This window comes from Oncorhynchus clarkii, chromosome 27 (assembly GCF_045791955.1).
Source record: "Oncorhynchus clarkii lewisi isolate Uvic-CL-2024 chromosome 27, UVic_Ocla_1.0, whole genome shotgun sequence".
In the NCBI taxonomy this organism is placed as follows: Eukaryota; Metazoa; Chordata; class Actinopteri; order Salmoniformes; family Salmonidae; genus Oncorhynchus; species Oncorhynchus clarkii.
In genome coordinates this window covers 5,087,175-5,110,029 of record NC_092173.1, presented here as the reverse complement: position 1 = coordinate 5,110,029, position 22,855 = coordinate 5,087,175, and the positions used below count along the sequence as shown (strand labels likewise).

Below are 22,855 nucleotides of genomic sequence, written 5' to 3'. Positions count from 1 at the left end.
TCAGGTTACCTGTGAGTTCAACATTGCCAGGGCGGGACCGGGTATGGATAAGGATATATATATATATATATACACACGTTCACACAGACTTCACCCAACAGCAGCTCTCTCTAAAACATTTCCCTTCACTGAGAGAGTTGTGAAAGGTCAGAGGTAAGCCAACTAACCTTTTGACCTCTTGGTGTGCATGGGCTCCATCTCCATGGCGATGGTCTTCTCGGTAGAACAGGTGGCGTGTATGTGCGAGGTCCTTCTGCAGAGCGGACGCATGGAGCGCTTGACTGACTTCCTCTACACTCTTCCCCCCTCTACCTCCTCTTGCCCGGGGGGTCTGGAGAGCATCCTGAAGGCGCGGGCTGCCGTGGCCTTCCATCTAGGGCGCTTCTCGGACCTCTACGCCCTCCTGGAGAGCTTCCATTTCTCCAATCGCAGCCACCCCCTGCTGCAGCAGCTCTGGCTGAGGGCACACTACCTGGAGGCCGAGTGTCAGAGAGGGCGCCCCCTTGGGGCTGTGGGGAAGTACCGCATACGCCGTAAGTTTCCTCTGCCAAGAACCATCTGGGATGGAGAGGAGACCAGCTACTGCTTCAAGGTACAGTGAATGAAATCTGCTAGGTTTGTTTGAGCAGATATTAATACTATATTTAATCATTATACTGCCTCAGCATTTTTGCTTCTTGTAAAACGAAATGTCCCTGGGACCTGGTCGATAATTAAGCTGTCTGTAATACATTAGGTGTTGCATCTGAGTTTAGCCCTTGTGGTGTCAAGATGGGGTATGTCAAGACAAAAGGGACTTTCTACCTGGATATTAAGCCTAAAGTGTGTTACACTCCGTCTGCTTCAAATGCCCTGAACACCTGTCTTCACAGGACCAGTCAAAGCAATATGATGGCTGTAACGTCCCTCATATCAGTGCAGATGAAGGGAAGGAGATGAGGAGCAGAGGCCTCTTACTGCTACCATGAACTTTAAATCATTAACCTACTTGTTTCAGAAATCCGAGGTTAATGTTTCTCTTTACAGGAGAAATCCCGGAGTGTGCTGTGGGAGTGGTATTACTGTAAACCCTACCCTTCACCACGTGAGAAACGAGCGCTTGCGGCCGCCACCGGTCTCACCGCCACCCAGGTGAGCAGCTTGTTCAAGAACAGACGGCAACGAGACCGAGCAGCTCACGGTACTACCGGGTGAGTCTTAACTTTCTCCTTCTAATACATTTCATGAGAAATAGTTCTAAAGGAGTTTCTAAATGTTCATCCCTCCTTTCATTTTTATTGAGGACTACATGATTTCTCATTTAGCTGACAGCTTTGCAGTGGACTACCACTGCCCTCTTCTGGCACAACCAGGGAACTGACGTGCTCTCTCTCTCTCTCTCTCCTCTTAGGGAACAGAAAGGTTGTGGACCACCTCTTGGCTCCAACAGAACCCCAGGAGCAGCATACCCAAAGGCCTACCCCTTCCCTGACAATGGACGTTCACCTCCAGGCAGCCCCAGTCCCCTCTTCTCCTGTTCACAGCCCCCACTTCTGAGCCATATGGGTGGGGGACAACTCTGAATCTCTTCACTACCTGAGCCATCATGTATAGTCGGCTCACTTCATAGGCACGATTCACTTGTCCTGCCAGAAATGTATGTAAGCCATTCAATCTTTTGAGTAGCGTAGTTTCATGATACCCTGTACCGAAAACTGTAGGTTGTGTTAAATCAAAGTCAAAAGCAAAACATTTTTTAAATAGTTTAATTGAAAACACAAATGTGTCATCAGACCTAATCATTGACAAGCACTTGAAGCATTTGGGAATAAACAATATGGTTTGAAAAAAAATGTGCTCCCATATCATGCTTCCTGAACACAACCCAGGTTGCAGCTGAGAGATACCACAGCCAAATGTTAGTACAGCCAGAACAAGCACACAGCCTCTCCCACTGTATGTCCCATAGGGACGGGTGTGAGATGATTCCTATTCACTGAGCTTAAACAACATCATCCAGTGTGTGCACGCAAGCTGCCTGCCTCCCGCAGAGGCAATCCGGCCTATTTAGATTCGGACTGACGCTTTTGATTCAGCTGTGTTCTTATCCAGCTTATTTTCGCCCAGCACCTTCTCCGATTGAAGCCGTTTTTGAAATCAGCACTCTGGTAAGATGTGAGACAGATGACATGCTAAACCAAGCCTGGGCCGGAAACCTCTTGGGGAGAGGTAATGCATACAGAAGATATCCAGTGATGGGACAACCATTTCAATGTCATTCATTGTTATGTTCAAGTTTTCGGTCACTGCCATGCTCTGAATACAACCGTCAATGTCAGCTCAACGAGCTTATGGCATGAAATCAAGTCTACAGTCTGATATTCACTGAGTGTTGGAAAATCACAACAGAGGACCATATAGCATAAAGAAAAGATTAGGTTAGCAGTGCTACCTTAAGACTTAAAAAAAAGAGGCGATGAGAATATTAAAATCCACAAAGGCCTCTTCCAGTTATTTATCAAGGTTTTTCTGTGATACAAGCTGCCAACATCCAGCAGGGTCACTTGATGGTAGTTCTGCTCTCAGATCAATGTGTCTATGAGTGTTGGTTTCAGTGGATAGAACCTGTCCAGTGACAGAGGAACATTATCTCTCCTAGTCTTTTGCAACGTCAGGGCAAAACTGCCCCAAACCCCTGTCTGTATTTCCTACACTGTGGTTAAAAAGGTGTCCCATGTAATCTGTTGGTTCTCGGGTTATGGGACCAGTCCAATGGTGGGTCCAGGTGTGGTTAAAAGCCCAGGTACTCGGCCAGGAACACAGCCAGGATCTTGGTGAGATTTTCCACTGTGGGTCGGTGCATGTTCTCCTCCGTGTCATCCAGCGTGTGCCAGAATGGGGGGAAGGGGGTGGCAATGACATGAAGCACAGGAACACCTGAGTTGGTGTGAAAGAAAGAAGAATTGCAGGATTTAAATGATTTCTTAAGACAAAATCCCATCAGCCGAGGCGACGAATTGTTGTGATAGTACAGTCGTGGCCAAAAGTTGAGTGACACATTTATTTCCACAAAGTTTGCTTCATTGTCTTTAGATATTTTTGTCAGATGTATAATTACAAGCATTTCATAAGTGTCAAAGGATTGACAATTACATGAAGTTGTTGCAAAGAGTCAATATTTGCAGTGTTGACCCTTTTTCCAAGACTTCTGCAATCCGCCCTGGCATGCTGTTAATTAACTTCTGGGCCACATCCTGACTGATGGCAGTCCATTCTTGCATAATCAATGCTTGGCGTTTGTCAGAATTTGTGGGTTTTTGTTTGTCCACCCGCCTCTTGAGGATTGACCACAAGTTCTCAATGGGATTAAGGTATGGGGAGTTCTGGCCATGGACCCAAAATATCAATGTTTTGTTCCCCGAGCCAATTTGTTATCACTTTTGCCTTATGGCAAGGTGCTCCATTCATGCTGGAAAAGGCATTGTTCGTCACCAAACTGTCCCTGGATGGTTGGGAGAAGTTGCTCTCAGAGGATGTGTTGGTACCATTCTTTATTCATGGCTGTGTTCTTAGGCAAAATTATGAGTGAGCCCACCTCCTTGGCTGAGAAGCAACCCCACACATGAATGGTCTCAGGACGCTTTACTGTTGGCATGACACAGGACTGATGGTAGCGCTCACCTTGTCTTCTCCTGACAAGCTTTTTTCCAGATGCCCCAAACAATCGGAAAGGGGATTCATCAGAAAAATAAAAAATATTGGGCGACCTGAAGCCTTCTTCACAACAATTGAACCGCTCTTCTTGAAGTTCTTGATGATCCGATAAATGGTTGATTTAGGTGCAATCTTACTGGCAGCAATATCCTTGCCTGTGAAGCCCTTTTTGTGCAAAGCAATGATGGCGGTACGTGTTTCCTTGCAGGTAACCATGGTTGAGAGGAAGAACAATGATTCCAAGCACCGCTCTCCTTTTGAAGCTTCCAGTCTGTTATTCGAACTCAATAAGCATGGCAGAGTAATCTCCAGCCTTGTCCTCGTCAACACTCTCACCTGTGTTAACGAGAGAATCACTGACATGTCAGCTGGTCCTTTTGTGGCAGGACTGAAATGCAGTGGAAATGTTCTTTTGGGGGATTCAGTTCATTTGCATGGCAAAGAGGGACTTTGCAATTAATCTGATCACTCTATACAAAATTCTAGAGTATATGCAAATTGACCATCATACAAACTGAGGCAGCAGACTTTGAAAATTAATATTTTTGTTTCATCCTCAAAAAGTTTGGCCACGACTGTATGTCAGTTTGTCTGCTGTATATGAGCATACCCTCCCACCTTTATGTAGGAAGGGAATGTGGTCGTCCTGCACAGGGCCCAGGTACACGTCCTTCCTGAAGTAGGTCTGCTCAGAGGGGTGAGAGGTCAACAGACCCTGCCTGTGCAGCCTCTTCTCTGAGAGGGATGGATGGAGGAGAGTTAAAGCACAGAGTGCAGAAAGACAACGTCAATAAGGGAACTGACCCTCCCTGGGGTGTGTATGTTACCTGCAGCGATGAGACGGTCAAACCAGCGGGCAGTGTTGTCAAAGTGATTTACAATCAAAGGGTCTGGACCACCAAGCAGGTCCAGTAGAACAAAGAGATCCTAAAATGGACGGAGGTGAGAGTGAGTGGATGCCATATTTTAATGTGCACACAAAGGTGTCTTACCACAGCCTGCAGCAGGTTGGTGTGTGTGGAGCCTAGTGGGTGGGGTGTGTGTGCCATGCGCTCTGCCAGGTGCCTTGATCCATAGAGAGAGTCTGTGGCTGTCCACTCCTCAAACGACTCCTCTCCGTCAAAAAACACTAGCTGGAGGGTTACAGCAGATGCCTACAGCACAGAGACAGTGGGAGCAGGTAGGGTTTAATTGCATTAGATAGAGACAGGGGTGAGAATGTTCTGCTCTGTGCCAAGTAAAGGCCAAGGCAATGTCATTTCATCACATCTCAATTCCCAACAACGTCACTCTTGCAGTTTATTTTCTTTTGTGTGAGGCTGCAGTGATGTCGCAGTTCGGCTGTGTGTGGTTGTGTGTATTTCTGACTACCAAAGTTAGTCTCTGGGGGGGGGGGACACTGCTAAACAGAGGATGGAGTCTGCTGCTAAAAACAGGGCTGCTCTCTGCAAGGCTACAGTCAGCACTTTTATATTCTACACTGCAGAGAGAGAGAGAGAGGAGGGGATAGAGAGTAGGGAGAGAAACCCAACTACTCAGCATCTCACCTCACTCTGTCTCCCTCACCAGTTCTCTGTTCTTTCCATTGCAGTATTTTATTCTGTTTATCTGAGTAAACTGCCTGCTGGCCTAAAAAAATATATATATTCTAAGCGGGGAAATCAGACGTGTGGTTGTGACCACAATGCCTGATAACACATTGTGCTCCTGCATTTTGTTTGCTGCCAACTTGGGACAGGTCTGCTTGAACATTTTACTGTTTATCTCAAAATCTCTTATACAGACTAAACTGATAAATAGATCTAAAATGCAGTCCCGGGAAAAATAAATTGATGGACATGGTACCTGCTGATTGAGAGCTTTGAGCTGGGCGTCCAAGGCAGAAGCCAGCTCCAGGATCATGGCACAGGGCACTGCTGAGTCGCTGGCCCCCAGGAACACCCTCTCCGGGACCCGTGGGTCCGGGGGTAGGACCTTGGAGTCATAGTGGCAGGTCAGCAGCAGCCTGCGAGGGGCCCCGGGGTCAAGGGTCGCAACGATGTTGGAGAAAGTGACCTGACCCCGAGGCGTTGGCGACAGGAAAGAGTCGAGTTCTACTGTCCAGCCAGCGGAGAGGGAGGACAAGGTGGAGGAGATGTGCTGATATAAAGAAATGAGAAAAGGGTGTGAACTCGAGGCATTTCGTTTGATCTTTAACTAGAAATGATATACTCTTTCCTACATGAAAGTGCTGTGAGAAACCATATAAATGCATCATCATTATTATTATTATTGTCACCTAGTCCACCTGACCCACTCACTTGGCGTACAGCCTGGCTGCCCAGGGTTCCTGGGAGTCTCTCAATGAGGATGGGCCTAAGGTGAGTCTCCCACAGGCGTGATCCGTCTACCTGGGACACCAGCCGTCGCACCTGGGATGGAGAAGACTTACTGGCCTTATGGGATAACTGGAGCAGAGGAATGAGTGGGTGGGTGGTAGAGAGAGAGAGCAAGAGATGACCTCATGGAATAGAACACACAACAAACCTCAAATCACTGAAGCCCTCAGTGACACCATTCTGTGTGCCAACTGTACTTGAACAACAATCACTACCGCAACTGTAAATGGTACAGTAATTGATTGAGTTTAGTTCCTTACCCGGTCTTTTGCCAAATCTACGACGGGGATTCTGTTGTTGCGGTTGCTGCTTGTTTCGTTGGACAAATATAAGCCCAACACCATAGCAAGAGTCAGCACACCCAAGAGACAGAAGACCAGTACCCGAGCACGGGGCATCCGAACCGAGTTGCAACCAGGGAGAGCACCGTTATTCGCCTGCAAAGGCTTGTACCGTCGACTAGTTCTCGACATAACAAAGCTTTCTAAAACGCGGTTAGAACGAAAAAGACCCGTATCTCTATAACTGAAACTCACGGCAGCTGCTCGGTCCCTGTTGGCCCGATCTACAGCTACGTGTCAGTCCCCGAACTGAACTTACAGTGAAACCACCTATTATGTGATTAGATAGAGTCCGCAATTCAGCTTAGCGTCTTATTTTGAAGTTTTCAAAGTATTGCACCAGACGTTGCTCATTTATTTTATAATAGTATTGTTATAGCTTGTATTTGCAACGCCCCACCTCGACTCCTAAATAATAGTATCTAGGCTACCCTAAGCCCCCCTTGGCATTTATACAAATTATACTCTACTCTTTCATGGTAACATGTACTTCTACATGCCAAACCCATCTTTCAATGAGGCCTGTTATGATCTATCCTCGGTATCCGATCAGTCTAGTGTCATCCTTAGGCTTGCTTCATTGGAGTTGAACATTTATCGATATCATGAATCTATCGATGGTTAGGCTACTCTTCCTTATCTAGAAATCCGTTGTCCTCAAATGTCTTACACCTGATTTCGGCTTTTATTTTCAATAGGTAGATGCAGCAACTAACGTGGTTTGTAACTTCTGCAGCTTCTCACCCAACTGAAGTAATCGAATCCACTGATAACGCAACACAACTTGCTTTTTTTTGGTGCCTGATTTCCGGGTTTTCGTTGACAGTGACGAGGCAAGGGCTTATTTTAAAGGCGCAGTCCCCGTCTGACAGCTCTCTTACTAAGCATCTATAGGTATTTAACGCATCAGCTAGCTAACTACTCAACAGAAATATTTGTTAAGGTATCTGTGACCAACAGATGCATATCTGTATTCCAAGTCATGTGAAATTCATAGATTAGGGCCTAATGCATTTATTTCAATTGACTGATTTCCTCATATGAACTTTAACTCAGTAAAATCTTTGAAATTGTTGCATGTTGCGTTTATAGTTTTGTTCATATGTTAGAGCAATCTGAAGGTCGATGACCATTGGTTGATGCATGCAGTGTCTGAGCCAGAGGAACGTGCCATTACGTTGTTGCCACTTCTATCCAATGACATTACTGTTCCATTTGGTTCCATTCAGGGTTTCATTTGAGGATTCAGCAGATGCATTGTATGCCTCAGGTCACATGCACAAGTACAAACAAAACCTGTTCATGTCATCAAATAGTTAAATTGACTCTGTCAATCACCACATTATCATCGGCAGACTCAACAGCCTTGGTTTCTCAAATGATTGCCTCGCCTGGTTCACCAACTACTTCTCCGACAGAGTTCAGTGTGTCAAATCTGAGGGCCTGTTGTTCAGGCCTCTGGCAGTCTCTATGGGGATGCCACAGGGTTCAATTCTTGGGCCGACTCTCTTCTCTGTATACATCAATGATGCCGCTCTTGCTGCTGGTGAGTCTCTCATCCACCTCTACGCAGATGACACCATTCTGTATACTTCTGGCCCTTCTTTGGACACTGTGTTAACAACCCTCCAGACGAGCTTCAATGCCATACAACTATCCTTCCGTGGCCTCCAACTGCTCTTAAATACAAGTAAAACTAAATGCATGCTCTTCAACCGATCGCTGCCTGCACCTGCCTGCCTGTCCAGCATCACTACTCTGACTTAGAATATGTGGACAACTACAAATACCTAGGTGTCTGGTTAGACTGTAAACTCTCCTTCCAGACTCACATAAAATATCTCCAATCCAAAGTTAAATCTAGATCGCCGAAGCCGATCCTCGACTTCGGCGATGTCATTTACAAAATAGCCTCCAACACCCTACTCAACAAATTGGATGCAGTCTATCACAGTGCCTGCACCTGTACATAGCCCATCTATAAATAGCCCAAACAACTACCTCTTCCCCTACTGTATTTATTAATTTAGCTCCTTTGCACCCCAGTATTTCTACTTTGCAAACTCATCTACTGTCAAATCTACCATTCCAGTGTTTTAATTGCTATATTGTATTTACTTAGCCACCATGGCCTTTTTTTGCCTTTACCTCCCTTATCTCACCTCATTTGCTCACATTGTATATAGACTTATTTTTCTACTGTATTATTGACTGTATTTTTGTTTTACTCCATGTGTAACTCTGTGTTGTTATATGTGTCGAACTGCTTTGCTTTATCTTGGCCAGGTCACAGTTGGAAAGGAGAACTTGTTCCTTAACTTGCCTACCTGGTTAAATAAAGGTGAAATAAGAAATGCATTTTAAAAATGCAGCACAAACGCACTGTTGGGGCAAGAGACTATGAATTTACAATGGCTAGCCCCAATTCGTTATATTTTTCTCTTGTGCTTTATGCTATTTGCCTTATGACTCCTGTATGCATTGTTGACCATGAACTTGCTTGTTTACCCAACCATGGGACAGACTGTTTGTTCCCACACTCAGGACTTTGGTTACATGGACTCTTGGCCTCCCATCCTATTCTAACCAACTCTCCCCGGCTTTGTAGTCATGTTACTTGATGAAATTGCTGTACAATATGATCTTGTCATCTAATGCACATTCAAATGTTATAAATCAACACTGAAGAGCTCTCCCTGTCCTCTGCCGTGCCTTGATTGTATTACTGCTGATTGATCTGGAAATGTACATGTACAGTACACGCTGGCCCATCTACTGTTGCTACCCAATTCTGATTTGTGCTCTGATATCTGCTTCACTGATTTCTGAACGTTAACACTAGAAGCTTTTTACCTAAAATGTATCAATTGAAAGTGTGGGTTCACAGCTCCAATCCAGATGTGTTGGTCATTACAGAGAAGTGGTTAAGAAAGAGTGTTTTGAATACTGATGTTAACCTTTCTGGTTATAACCTTTTTTCGACAAGAGAGATCTTCCAAAGGTGGTGGAGTGGCAATCTTTACCAAGGATCACCTTCAGTGCTCGGTTGTCTCCACCAAGTCTGTCCCCAAACAATTCGATTTGCTGGTTTTACGCATTAAACTTTCAAATAACTCTTTGTTGACTGTTGCTGGGTGTTATCGGCCACTATCAGCACCGGCCTTTACCCTAAATGCCCTAAGCTCTCTCCTGGCCCCTTACACTAAGTCTGAATTTGTCCTGCCAGGTGACCTAAACTGGGACATGCTTAAACCACCTGACCAAGTCCTAAAGCAATGGGACTCCCTAAATCTTTCTCAGATTATTACCAATCCCTCAAGATATGACTCCAAACCCCAAGAAAAGGCTACTCTCCTTGATGTTATCCTTACAAATAATCCTGACAGGTATCAGTCTGTTGTTTTCTATAATGACCTAAGTGATGACTGTTTTACAGCCCGTGTTCATAATGGCTCCTCAGTGAAACATCCTGTCCTGATTTGTCATAGATGCTTGCTAAAAAACTCTGAGCAAGCCTTCCTTCATGACCTGGCCTCTGTAAATTGGTATATAATCAGCTTGATTCCCTCTGTCGAAGAAGCTTGGACCTTCTTTTTTAATATTTTCATTGGTATTGTTAACAAATACGCCCCCATAAAGAAAAGGATAATTAAAAACAGATTTAGCCCCTGGTTGGACCGTGATCTGGCAGACTTACTCCACCTCAAGAATATCATTTGGCGAAAGGCTCGGCACGCGCATACTCAGGCTGACTGGCTCTGGTTCAGGCAAATGAGCAATAAGTGCACTCAGGCTATCCGGAAGGCCAAAGTTAGTTACTTTAAGGAGCAGTTCTCTCTGTGGGTCTAACCCCAAAAAGTTCTGGAAATGGTTAAAGACCTGGAATAAACCCTCCTCCTCACAGCTACCCATGTCCCTTAATATTGATGATGCGGTTGTTACTGACAAGGAGCACATGGCTGAACTCTTTAATCACCACTGCATTGTCAGGATTCCTATTTGACTCCGCCATACCTCCTTGCCCGTTCAACATTTCCTCATCTCCCACCCCTTCTAATGCCACTATCCCCGATGCCCCTCCCTCTTTTTCCTCTGCCCCACTACAAAGTTTCTCCCTGCAGGCGGTCACTGAGTCCGAGGTGCTAAAGGAGCTCTTTAAACTTGACCCCAATGTTTCTTCTTTAAGGTTGCTGCCCCGATCATCACCAATCTATAGATGCTTGTTTTGTTTTTTTTCGACAGAGCCTGGGCGCGAACAGAGTCTCTGGTGGCACAGCTAGCGCTGCAATGCAGTGCCCTAGACCACTGTGCCACCCGGGAGGCCCTATCTCTGACCTTTTTAACCTCTCTGGGGAGGTTCCCATTGCTTGGAGGGCAGCCACAGAGCATCCTTTATTTAAAGGATCAGGCTGATCCTAACTATTGTAGGCTAATTTCTATTTTGCCCTGTTTATCAAAAGTGTTTGAAAAACTTGTCAATAATCAACTGACTGACTTTCTTGGCAATCTGGTTTCCGCTCAGGTTATGAATCTGTCACTGCAACCTTAAAAGGTCCTAAATGACATCACAAATTCCCTTGATTCTAAGCAGTGTTGTGCTTTTGATACGGTAGACCATTCCATTCTTGTGGACCGGCTTATGAGTATTGATGTCTCTGAGGGGTCTTTGGCCAGGTGTGCTAACTACCTCTCTCAAAGAGAGCAGTGTATAAAGTCAGAACATCTACTGTCTCAGTCACTGCCTGTCACCAAAGGAGTACCCCAAGGCTCATTCCTAGGTCCCACGCTCTTCTCAATTTACAACATAGCTCAAGCAGTAGGAAGCTCTTTCATCCATTTATATGCAGATGATAGTCTTATACTACGTTGGTGTTAAACACTCTACAACAAAGGTTTCTTAGTGTCCAACAAGCTTTCTCTGCCCTTAACCTTGTTCTGATCACCTCCAAAACAGAGGTCATGTAGTTTGGTAAGAAGAATGCCCCTTTCCACACAGATGCGATTACTACCTCTGAGGGTTTAGAGCTTGAGGTACCTCATACAAGTACTTGGGAGTATGGCTAGATGGTACACTGTCCTTCTCTCAGCACATATCACAGCTGCAGGCTAAGGTTAAATCTAGACTTGGTTTCTTCTATCGTAATCTCTCCTCTTTCACACCAGCTGTCAAACTAACACTGATTCAGATGACCATCATACCCATGCTAGACTACGGAGACAATTTATAGATTGACCGGTAAGGGTGCCCTCGAGCAGCTAGATGTTCTTTACCATTCGGCCATCAGATTTGCCACCAATGCTCCTTATAGGGCACATCACTGCACTCTATACTACTCTGTAAACTGGTCATCTCTGTATACCTGTCAAAAGACCCACTGGTTGATGCTTATTTATAAAACCCTCTTAGGCCTCACTCCCCCCTATCTGAGATATCTACTGCAGCCCTCATCTTCCACATACAACACCCGTTCTACCAGTTACGTTCTGTTAAAGGTCACCAAAGCGCACACATCCCTGGGTCGCTCCTCTTTTCAGTTTGCTGCAGCTAGCGACTGGAATGAGCTGCAAACACTCAAACTGGACAGTTTTATCTCAATCTCTTACGTCAAAGACTCAATCATGGACACTCTTACTAACAGTTGTGGCTGCTTCACGTGATGTATTGTTGTCTTTACCTTCTTGCCCTTTTTGTTGTCTGTGCGCAATAATGTTTGTACTATGTTGTCTTGCTACCATGCTGTGTTTTCATGTGTTGCTGCCATGCTATGTTGTCGTCTTAGGTCTGTCTTTATGTAGTGTTATGGTGTCTCTTGTCGATGTGTGTTTTGTCCTATATTTTTTCATCCCAGTCCCTGTAGGAGGCCTTTTGGTAGGCCGTCATTGTAAATAAGAATGTTCTTAACTGACTTGCCTAGTTAAAATACCATGGCCAAAAATAATAAAAAAATACAGATTCTATCATTATGAAATATTTTTAATATATGTTCTTATAAAATAATGAAAACAATTTACACTTTTAAAATGTACAGTCATTGATACAACATCCCCAAGAAAAACAATGTTCAACCGTAAGTTTTCGTCAATGCATAAAGCACTCCTGCCTCATGCAGAATGCACCAACAAAGTAAGAAAAACTATGTAAATCATACAAATCAGCTCTATACAAAGATTTAAAATCTAACAGCATATACAGAAATAAAAACAAAGTACCCTCTTAATTCCACTATTTTGTATTTTATTTCGCAAAAGTGGCCAATATGTTCCAAAAATAAATTAGACAAATATTAAACATCTAAAAAATTTAAAAAAAAAATCATACAATTGATCCATTTACCAAGTTTCGATGTTACCATTTGTGATTTGTGCACATGCAACATTGATGCACCGAGCTATGTTCAACATGTACAGTACAAGTTTGGACACACCTACTCATTCAAGGGTTTTCTTTATATTTTTTTTACTATTTTCTACATTGTAGAATAATAGTGGAGACAACAAAACAATGAAATAATCTCCTGGAATGCATTTCAATTAACAGGTGTGCCTTGTTAAAAGTTCATATGTGGAATTTATTTCCTTCTTAATGCATTTCAGACAATCAGTTGTGTTGTGACAAGGTAAGGGGGTACACAGAAGATAGCCCTATGTGGTAAAAGACCAAATCCATGTTATGGCAAGAACAGCTCAAATAAGCAAAGAGAAACGACAGTCCATCATGACTTTAAGACATGAAGGTCAGTCAATTCAGAACATTTCAAGAACTTCTAAAGTTTCTTCAAGTGGAGTCTCAAGAACCATCAAGCGCTATGATGAAACTGGCTCTCATGAGGACCGCCACAGATAAGTTGCACCTCTAACTGCACCTCATAAATCGTCAATTAACTGCACCTCAGATTGTTACTTGAAATCTGTGAGGTACAAACACATCTCAACATCAACGGTTCGAGGAGACTGCGTGAATCATGCCTTCATGGTCAAATTGCTGCAAAGAAACCACTACTAAAGGACACGAATAATAAGAGACTTGCTTGGGCCAAAAAACACGAGAAATCTGTCCTTTGGTCTGATAAATCCAAAACTGCATTCTGTAGCGATACGCCATGCCATCTGGTTTACATCTGACTATCATTTGTTTTTCAACAGGACAATTACCCAGCACACCTCCAGGCTGTGTAAGGGCTATTTGACCAAGAAGGAGAGTGATGGAGTGCTGCATCAGATGACCTGGCCTCCACAATAACCCGACCTCAACCCAATTGAGATGGTTTGGGATGAGTTGGACTGCAGAGTGAAGGAAAATCATTCCAGGTAACTACCTCATGAAGCTGGTTGATGGATACAAAGCTGTCATCAAGGCAAAGGGTGGCTACTTTGAAGAATCTCAAATATATTTGATATGGCTAACACTTTTTTTGGTTACTACATGATTCCATGTGTCATTTCATAGTTTTGATGTCTTCACTATTTATTCTACAATGTAGAAAATAGCAAAAATAAAAACACTTGAATTAGTAGGTCTGTCCAAACTTTTGACTGGTACTGTATTTAACTACAGTTTTCTTGAAATCAAATACAGCCAAACTAAATCCTTAAAAACACCCATACCCCTCCACACACAAATAAACAAAATAAAGATTAAGACATTGCAGATATCAACATCACAGCACATTTGCTGAGCTTCAGTGATAACATGAGTGTGTAGGGTTATGTTTGAGTTGCTCTTGGTATGTCCAAGATGATATAACTGGCTGGAGGAGGATGAGGCAGCTTACAGTACACAGAGAAATGAGGACAGATGTCTGTACAGTGCATTCGGAAAGTATTCAGACCCCTTGACTTTTTCCACTTTGTTACGTTACAGCCTTATTCTAAGATGGAGTCAATTGTTTTCTCTCCTCATGACTCTACACACAATACCCCCACAATTTTCACATTTATAAAAAATATCACATTTGCATACGTATTCAGACCCTTTACTCAGTACTTTGTTGAAGCACCTTTGGCAGCGATTATTACCTCAAGTCTTCTTGGGAATGACGCTACAAGCTTGGCACACCTGTATTTGAGGAGTTACTCCCATTCTTCTCTGCAGATGGTCTCAAACTCTGTCAGGTTGGATGGGGAGCGTCGCTGCACAGCTATTTTCAGGTCACTCGCAATGTTTGAGCGGGGTTCAAAGTCCTGGCTCTGGAGATGGCTTTTAAAGATCTCGCTGTTCTTTGCTCCATTCATCTCTCTCTCTCTATCCTGACGAGTCTCCCTGCTGTTGAAAAACATATCCACAGCATGATGCTGCCACCACCATGCTTCACCGTAGGGATGGTGCCAGGCTGTCATGTGGCTTTTACTGAGGAGTGGCTTCCGTCTGGCCACTCTACCATAAAGGCCTGATTGGTGGAGTGCTGCAGAGATGGTTGTCCTTCTGGAAGATTCTCCCATCTCCACACAGGAACTCTGGAGCCATGTCAGAATGACCATCGGGTTCTTGGTCACCTCCCTGAGCAAGGCCCTTCTCCCCCGATTGCTCAGTTTGGCTTTGCGGCCAGCTCTAGGAAGTCTTGGTGGTTCCAAACTTCTTCCATTTAAGAAGGTAGGCCACTGTGTTCTAGGGGACCTTCAATACTGCTGACATTTTTTGGTACCCTTCCCCAGAGCTGTGCCTCGACACAATCCTGTCTCGGAGCTCTACGGACAATTCCTTCGATCTCATGGCTTGGTTTTTGCTCTAACATGCACTGTCAACTGTGGGACCTTATATCGACAGGTGTGTGCCTTTCCAAATCATGTCCAAACAATTGAATTTACCACAGGTGGACTCCAATCAAGTTGTAGAAACATCTCAAGGATGATCAATGGAAACAGGATGCACCTGAGCTCAATTAAGTCTCAAAGAAAAGGGTCTGAATACTTAAGTAAATAAATTTGCAACAATTTCTAAAAACCTGTTTTCGCTCTGTCATTATGGGGTATTGTGTGTAGATTGATGAGTGGGAAAAAAATAATTAAAATACATTTTAGAGCAAGGCTGGAACATAACAAAATCTGGAAAAAGTAAAGAGGTTTGAATACTTTCCGAATGTACTGTACATGTTGCTCTTATCTCAACGTCATGTCTCTCGTAAATGTACAGATGTTTCTGAAAGAGTGAGGGCAGGGTTGTGTAGTTTGTTTTGTATGTTTTGTGCCATATGCATGTGAATGTCCACCGATCCAGCCACAAAGGGTTTACACCATATAGGTACATGTCCACACACAAAACAATAAATACAAATAAATAGTACAGTCTGTAAAAGGGGATGTCTGTGAAGGGTCCTGAGAGTAGTGAAGGGAAGACAGGATTCCAGTTGAGGCAGGGCAGGGGAGGTTCCTGAAAAGGGGGTCTACGACGACTTAACTGTGCTCGGGGGTTACATTTAACGGAACCAAAATAGTCGTATGGTCCTTCAGCAGACATTTTCAGAATTTTAGTAAATGGATGTGGTCCAAACGAGAATTGGAACCCACACCGTTGGTTCTGCCAGCTCCATGCTGCCCTCCATTTATCCCACATTCATCACAAACAATGGACACACATCGGTAAGAAAAATAGTTTCTATACAGAATATAACCAAGCGTAGGTGTCGATTTAGTTTAGTGTATTCCTGTCGTATGGACATTGTTTGTTTGTTTTCGAAATGGCCACACGTTTCACAGACCCATCACCACAGGATAAGTTACTTAAGTTATTTAGCTAGGTCTCACAGTTGTGTATAAATTGTTCAGTTTGACTCTGCAGACACGAGGACTGTTAGCAAAACAGTATGTATAATACCCCTTCATTCTAGCAAACACACACAGCTATTGTACCACGACACAGGTGCTACAGTGTTTAAGAGATCATTTCTATGTATTTTCTAAATGCATACAGATGTGTGTACTAGCAGTTGGTAAACAAAACATAAACCACAAAATATGATAATTCTAAAAAAACATTGACCGTTAACCCAAAAAAACTGAGATGAGATACTATCATTGAGTTTATGACACTATATTCTGTCTCTGAACGAACAAGATGTCTCATCTCACTAGCGTAGCGGTCATAACACAGCGTGCTCATGACTGAAATGCCCCGTGCCAACCTCACACACACACACACACACTCAACAAAGTGTATCAGTACAATATGCATGTGTTCAAACTATATGTTGAACCACACGGGCAAAACTACAGTACCACATCTTTTATAAACACACGTATCCCAGAGCATTCTGGGAGTTGTAGTCTCTCTCTCTCTTTTTTGAGCCAGAGCTCGTGTTTGTTTTTGGCTGATTCGCTTCAGGAACAGTATTAGGCCTCTCTGGGTGATCTAGTGTTCTAAGGTTCATAACATCTCTCCTCTTTATTGGCTTTTCTCTGACGCAGGAGTGTACAAAAATAAAAACCTACAAGCAGGGACAGAGGGATTCACTCTGGGTGCACAGGCTAAGGGAGAGTCAGCTTGTGCTGTGTTGGGACTCTTTTAGAGTAAAAAATAATAATAGGCGTGTCTACTTGCAGGCTCTTCTGTCTAGGCAATTTGGTTTCAGATGAGCCAACGGGGATCCATTGGTTCTCTGCAGTCCCTATGTCCATCCAGCCCAGAGCGAGGCATGGTTTCTGGTCTCTCTGTGGCGGCATAACGACAGGTCTCTCTCCCCAGAGCAGGTCAGTGGTGGAGAAGTAGTGCTCCTCTTCTCCCCTACCATCCTACCCCTCTAGGAGAGGCAGGAGGGAGATGGTGTGGTTGGAATGTGACAGAAGCAGCAGGCGAGGGAAAGAACGTGAGAATGTAGGGGGGGGGTGTTCCTTCCCTCTCTTATTTTCTTGTACATCATTTCACACACTAACTTCTATTTTCTATTGCCCATGTATTCCACAGTGCCTAACCAGACCCACTAACAAATCCATTCCCCACTCAATCCCAACAGCATGAAACTCACTGTGACTGTTGTTCCACTAAAATCACCTTTACCCTAACCTCTTCCCTCCTCTCCATCATTCTCTGGCTTAGGTCACAAGTTCTCTCTGCGGATGCTCTCGCACTCTCGCTCCGAGGTCACTTCCTGTGTTCGTGTGAGCTCACTTCCTCTGCGGGGGGTCGGTGAAGAGCAGGCTGAACTTGCGGAGTTGCTCACTGGCCGAGTGGCTCTCTTCCTGGAGCCGCTGGTTATTCTGCCGCAGGTTAGCCATCTCAGCCAACAGGTGCACTTTGTCCTTCTTCTCCTGAGAGACAGAGAGGGAGGGAATGTGGGGGAGAGACAGAAAGAGAAAGGGAAGAAAGTGTTAATTATCTTGATCTTTCTTTTGTATTGGTATTTTCTTTTCTCCCCATTTTCGATCTTGTCTCATCGCTGCAACTCCCCAACGGGCTCGGGCTCGGGAGAGGCAAAGGTGGAGTCATGTGTCCTCTGAAAACATGACCCACCTAATCGCGCTCCTTGACACCCGCACCAATGTGCACCAACCCAGCCCGCCACAAGGAGTCGCTAGAGTTCGATGAGCCAAGTAAAGCCACCCCGGCCAAACCCTCCCCTAACTAGGACGACGCTGGTCCAATTGTGCGCCGTCCTATGGGACTCCAGGCCACGGCTGGTTGAGGCACAGCCCGGGAATTAACCCGGGTCTGTAGTAACGCCTCTAGCACTGCCTTAGACCGCTGTGCCACTCGGGAGGCTGTTTATTTATTACCAGATTAAATTCTTGCTGTGTCAGTGGTACAGCCATTTAAATGAGCATATAGTCTAAATGTCTCTCTGGTGTAAACGGTACCTTCTCCAGGTCAGTGTTGAGCCGCTTCAGCATCACCTCTAGGCTGTACAGCCGTCCCGAGAGGTCGTTGGGTACCTCATCCCTGAAAAAACACAAAGACATTTAACTCACACTGTCTAACGGGTTAATAAGTAGCAGGCAGGGCAGACGGGTTTAACAAGGTGTGTTCAACAGAACAACAGAGTTTATAAGGACCGTACAACGCAGCGTGTTAGTTTGGTAAACAAGAGGCAGTTTCAGTGACAGGCTGGTTGTAGTCATGCCCTGAGACAACACAAGCTGAACAGGCCCAGACTGCTTTAACTCAAACACTCCACTGTTTGTTCCCTACAGCAGGTGTTCAGAGATCCTTGGTAACATGTTTGATCCATGTGTAATTACCACATCTAACCACAGGATGGCACTGCCAGTACAGCTCTCTACATGTGACCGGTGAGGTTGACCTGACAAAAGGAAAAATGGGAAGTCCAAGTGTAGCCAGTGCTTTTATACACTCAAATACTGTGTTTAGGATCTGGAGTATCGGTGTCAAATAGACCAAAACGATTCCCATCTGCTGTAACCGCCATGATTGTGGCGGCTACAGACCGCGATTGTTTGAGCTGGTGTGTGAATCGGAGACTTACCCGCTGAAGGTGGGGGTAGTGCGTGGAGTCTGAGGTGTTTGGAACTGGACTGGACTGATGATCGGCCGCATGTCTGGAACCCCAACTTGAGGCTCGGTGAGCGAGAATAGAGACACTGCCCTTTGCACTGTAACACACACACACAGTTACAAGACTGCATTTCCCCCTTCGCAGTCAGCTACCAAACAACAAAGGCTGTCCCCCCCAATCCCCCATCTTCGCAAGGTCTCCAGGGAGATTTCACCCAGTCAAGCCCGTCAAGGAGCAGCCCAGCTGGGCTAGGGGCTATAACTGAGGCCCAGGATCATGTCTTAGTTGGTCCCTGCCCGCTGGAGCTGCTGTGAGAGGGTTTGTGGTGGCAGGGGACCAGATATCTGAACACACACACACAGAATACTCACACTCACCCTCGTAGGCCTTGGCAGCGTTGACCAGGCTGGCCCACTCCAGGCCACAGGCAGTGTCAGGCAGGGGTATGAGCCCCGGGTCCAGCCTCCTCAGGGGGGGAACCTTATCCCTCACCTCTTTCAATGACAGCTCCGACGCAGACATAGGGACTGGCCAGCCGGGAGGAGAGCAAGGAGGTCAAATTAACTAAAGACTTAGCAGATTAGCATTCATGACGACGTCGCATGATACTTTGCATCTTTAAAACTTGACAGCTGACATGCAAAACATTTTGGGACAGTGTGAACAGTGGACTGGTTAAAGAAACGCCAAAATATCATTTTTGAGTGGACTACTCCTTTAAAAGTAGCACATAAATGATTCCTTGTATAACTATAACTGAGCTCTGTGCGTTCTTGACATACCATAATTAGGTACGGATACAGGGAAGTGAGAAGGTAACGACATCAAGCTGTGGCCCCACTCACCCTTTTTGTTGGGCATGTGGCTGGCAGAGTGTGCGTGGCGCCGGGTGGGCAGGGTGGAGGTGAACAGCAGGTCGCTGGGAGTGCCCTGGTCAAACAGGGGGGCAGTGCTGGCATAGCTGGCATCCCTGCGCCCGCTGCACAGAGACTCGTCTGAGAACGTGCGCTGAAGAGTGCGCCGAGGAGACTGAAAAGAGAAGGGAGGGAGGTTAGTTGTGGGGTAGTATGTTTGTGTGTGTGTACATGTACTGTGTGTTTGTACTGTGTGTGTCCTTCACCATGTCTCTTTGTGGTATCTCGCCAGGGCTGTCCATGATGATGAGTTTCTTCAGGTCGTCCTCGACGGTGCTCTTGTGGGATCTCCGTGGAGACCGCAGGTCCCTTAGCGACGCTCTGAGACGGGGCTGTCCGAACACGTTCTTAGAATTCACGTCCACCTGCCTGAACACACACAGAGCAGGAATATAGGTTAAATACAGCAACAACTTATCACATGGCTTAACACAGTGGCGTGATGCTTGACTTTTGTGCTGGTGGTGCACACACACTTACTTCTTGCTGCTGTTGCTGTCAGAGCAGTAGGTAGTGGGTATGTTTGAAGGGGAGGGGGCGTTGTCATCTGGTTGCCAGGGGCCCAGCCTGTTCTTGCTGCATAAGGCCTTGGGGGCGGAGCTAGAGAGAGGGGTGGAGCTGAGTAGAGCAGAGTTGGGCGTGACCGTGGCGGCTCGGACCGGTCGCGATTTCTCTGCTGCAGGGGTCTTGTAACCCTGGGGTGTGTAGCAGGCCCTGTGACGACACACAAACAGACACACGCTCCAATCCATAAATCGATCTCCATCTATTTACATGCATAACAAAGTCAATATCAATGGTGCATAGGTTTAGGAGATACACACATGCTTGAATTGACGGATCGATTCAGGGTGAGATCCATAACAGACAACAAGCCACACGTCATGCAGAACAGCTGCTGGTGGAATTCACCTCTCAAATCCCCTTTGTCTCCCAACTAAATTCCACCAACAACAAAAAAAGGCACCTCAACCCACAGCATAATCAGTGATTATCCCTGACCAGCCATCACAGCCATCCATGCACACCATCCACCCAATCACTCGAGCAAACCAACCATCTACAAAATGTCCATCCAACCAACCCACAATCTACAAAATGTCCATCCAACCCACCCACAATCTACAAAATGTCCATCCAACCAACCCACAATCTACAAAATGTCCCTCCAACCAACCCACAATCTACAAAATGTCCCTCCAACCAACCCACAATCTACAAAATGTCCATCCAACCCACAATCTACAAAATGTCCCTCCAACCAACCCACAATCTACAAAATGTCCCTCCAACCAACCCACAATCTACAAAATGTCCCTCCAACCAACCCACAATCTACAAAATGTCCCTCCAACCCACAATCTACAAAATGTCCATCCAACCCACCCACAATCTACAAAATGTCCCTCCAACCCACAATCTACAAAATGTCCCTCCAACCAACCCACAATCTACAAAATGTCCCTCCAACCAACCCACAATCTACAAAATGTCCATCCAACCAACCCACAATCTACAAAATGTCCCTCCAACCAACCCACAATCTACAAAATGTCCCTCCAACCAACCCACAATCTACAAAATGTCCCTCCAACCAACCCACAATCTACAAAATGTCCCTCCAACCCACAATCTACAAAATGTCCCTCCAACCAACCCACAATCTACAAAATGTCCATCCAACCAACCCAATCTACAAAATGTCCCTCCAACCAACCCACAATCTACAAAATGTCCCTCCAACCAACCCACAATCTACAAAATGTCCCTCCAACCCACAATCTACAAAATGTCCCTCCAACCAACCCACAATCTACAAAATGTCCCTCCAACCAACCCACAATCTACAAAATGTCCATCCAACCAACCCACAATCTACAAAATGTCCATCCAACCAACCCACAATCTACAAAATGTCCCTCCAACCCACCCACAATCTACAAAATGTCCATCCAACCCACCCACAATCTACAAAATGTCCATCCAACCAACCCACAATCTACAAAATGTCCCTCCAACCAACCCACAATCTACAAAATGTCCCTCCAACCCACCATCAACAAAATGTCCCTCCAACCCACCATCAACAAAATGTCCCTCCAACCCACCATCAACAAAATGTCCCTCCAACCCACCATCAACAAAATGTCCCTCCAACCCACCATCAACAAAATGTCCCTCCAACCCACCATCAACAAAATGTCCCTCCAACCCACCATCAACAAAATGTCCCTCCAACCCACCATCAACAAAATGTCCCTCCAACCCACCATCAACAAAATGTCCCTCCAACCCACCATCAACAAAATGTCCCTCCAACCCACCATCAACAAAATGTCCCTCCAACCCACCATCAACAAAATGTCCCTCCAACCCACCATCAACAAAATGTCCCTCCAACCCACCATCAACAAAATGTCCCTCCAACCCACCATCAACAAAATGTCCCTCCAACCCACCATCAACAAAATGTCCCTCCAACCCACCATCTACAAAATGTCCCTCCAACCCACCATCAACAAAATGTCCCTCCAACCCACCATCAACAAAATGTCCCTCCAACCCACCATCAACAAAATGTCCCTCCAACCCACCATCAACAAAATGTCCCTCCAACCCACCATCAACAAAATGTCCCTCCAACCCACCATCAACAAAATGTCCCTCCAACCCACCATCAACAAAATGTCCCTCCAACCCACAATCTCGCCATACCTCCACCCATCCATCTCACCACTCACACGTCTCTGTCCCCATTTCCTAAGCTCCTGTACCACAGTTTAGACTACATACCTTGTATGTTACGTGTTGGGTGCCTCTGTGTGTCAGAATGCCAGTGTCCTGTCCTGTTCCCTGAGTGACTGGGGATAGACTGGGGGGTTTAAACCCCCAATCCTTTAATCCCCTATAGGAGTAGCTGGACTCTCTAAATATGTGTCCACATATATGTAGGGCAGGGGTGATACATCTGACCCATACATGCCCCCCATAGGGATTAAACCATTGTGTGTTTTGGCATGTTCAGCATGAGGGGTGGGATGCCTGTGTGGAGAAAGCATACAGTTCTTTCTCCTCCCCTTTCCACT

The 22,855-nt window shown here is 45.4% G+C and overlaps 3 protein-coding genes across 5 annotated transcripts in view; 1 reads left to right on the top strand and 2 right to left on the bottom strand.

The window, feature by feature from the left end:
- Positions 1-187: 187 nt before the first annotated feature.
- Positions 188-1,562, top strand: LOC139385976 (homeobox protein six1a-like). The gene is made up of 3 exons (XM_071131294.1): positions 188-592; positions 1,027-1,190; positions 1,391-1,562. The coding sequence occupies exons 1-3, from the start codon at positions 188-190 to the stop codon at positions 1,560-1,562; spliced, it is 741 nt and encodes a 246-aa protein (XP_070987395.1).
- Positions 1,563-1,729: 167 nt separating this feature from the next.
- On the bottom strand, positions 1,730-7,236 carry LOC139385975 (glutaminyl-peptide cyclotransferase-like a). 2 transcript variants are annotated; one of them, XM_071131292.1, is made up of 7 exons: positions 6,332-7,236; positions 5,994-6,140; positions 5,539-5,832; positions 4,686-4,847; positions 4,521-4,620; positions 4,312-4,428; positions 1,730-2,916 (listed from the first exon to the last, which is right to left on the bottom strand). In XM_071131292.1, the coding sequence occupies exons 1-7, from the start codon at positions 6,542-6,544 to the stop codon at positions 2,771-2,773; spliced, it is 1,179 nt and encodes a 392-aa protein (XP_070987393.1). In that variant the 5' UTR covers positions 6,545-7,236; the 3' UTR covers positions 1,730-2,770. The 2 variants fall into 2 exon arrangements, with proteins under 2 accessions (XP_070987393.1, XP_070987394.1); XM_071131293.1 differs by having other exon boundaries at positions 1,732-4,029; positions 6,332-7,198.
- A 9,469-nt stretch (positions 7,237-16,705) lies between these two features.
- Positions 16,706-22,855, bottom strand: part of LOC139385703 (signal-induced proliferation-associated 1-like protein 3) — a 41,674-nt gene continuing 35,524 nt past the window's right edge. The window contains exons 15-21 of one of the 2 annotated variants that reach the window (XM_071130979.1): positions 20,250-20,483; positions 19,976-20,138; positions 19,701-19,884; positions 19,233-19,382; positions 18,826-18,952; positions 18,200-18,281; positions 16,706-17,653 (exon numbers count right to left, since the gene is read on the bottom strand). In XM_071130979.1, the coding sequence (XP_070987080.1) occupies positions 17,510-17,653; positions 18,200-18,281; positions 18,826-18,952; positions 19,233-19,382; positions 19,701-19,884; positions 19,976-20,138; positions 20,250-20,483 (1,084 nt within the window). In that variant the 3' untranslated portion in view covers positions 16,706-17,509. Of the gene's footprint in view, positions 17,654-18,199; positions 18,282-18,825; positions 18,953-19,226; positions 19,383-19,700; positions 19,885-19,975; positions 20,139-20,249; positions 20,484-22,855 lie in introns of both variants that reach the window. The other variant, XM_071130978.1, reaches the window with a different exon arrangement.

What these genes read in the sequence shown, in the direction of transcription:
- LOC139385976 (XM_071131294.1), top strand. Translation starts at nt 188, where the DNA reads ATGGGCTCCATCTCCATGGCGATGGTCTTCTCGGTAGAACAGGTGGCG. An exon ending in AGACCAGCTACTGCTTCAAG is followed by an intron (nt 593 to 1,026) that starts GTACAGTGAATG and finishes TTCTCTTTACAG; the next exon opens with GAGAAATCCCGGAGTGTGCT. An exon ending in GCAGCTCACGGTACTACCGG is followed by an intron (nt 1,191 to 1,390) that starts GTGAGTCTTAAC and finishes CTCTCCTCTTAG; the next exon opens with GGAACAGAAAGGTTGTGGAC.
- LOC139385975 (XM_071131292.1), bottom strand. Translation starts at nt 6,544, where the DNA reads ATGTCGAGAACTAGTCGACGGTACAAGCCTTTGCAGGCGAATAACGGT. An exon ending in TCAAAGCTCTCAATCAGCAG is followed by an intron (nt 4,848 to 5,538) that starts GTACCATGTCCA and finishes TCTGTGCTGTAG; the next exon opens with GCATCTGCTGTAACCCTCCA. An exon ending in CATTCCCTTCCTACATAAAG is followed by an intron (nt 2,917 to 4,311) that starts GTGGGAGGGTAT and finishes ACACCAACTCAG; the next exon opens with GTGTTCCTGTGCTTCATGTC.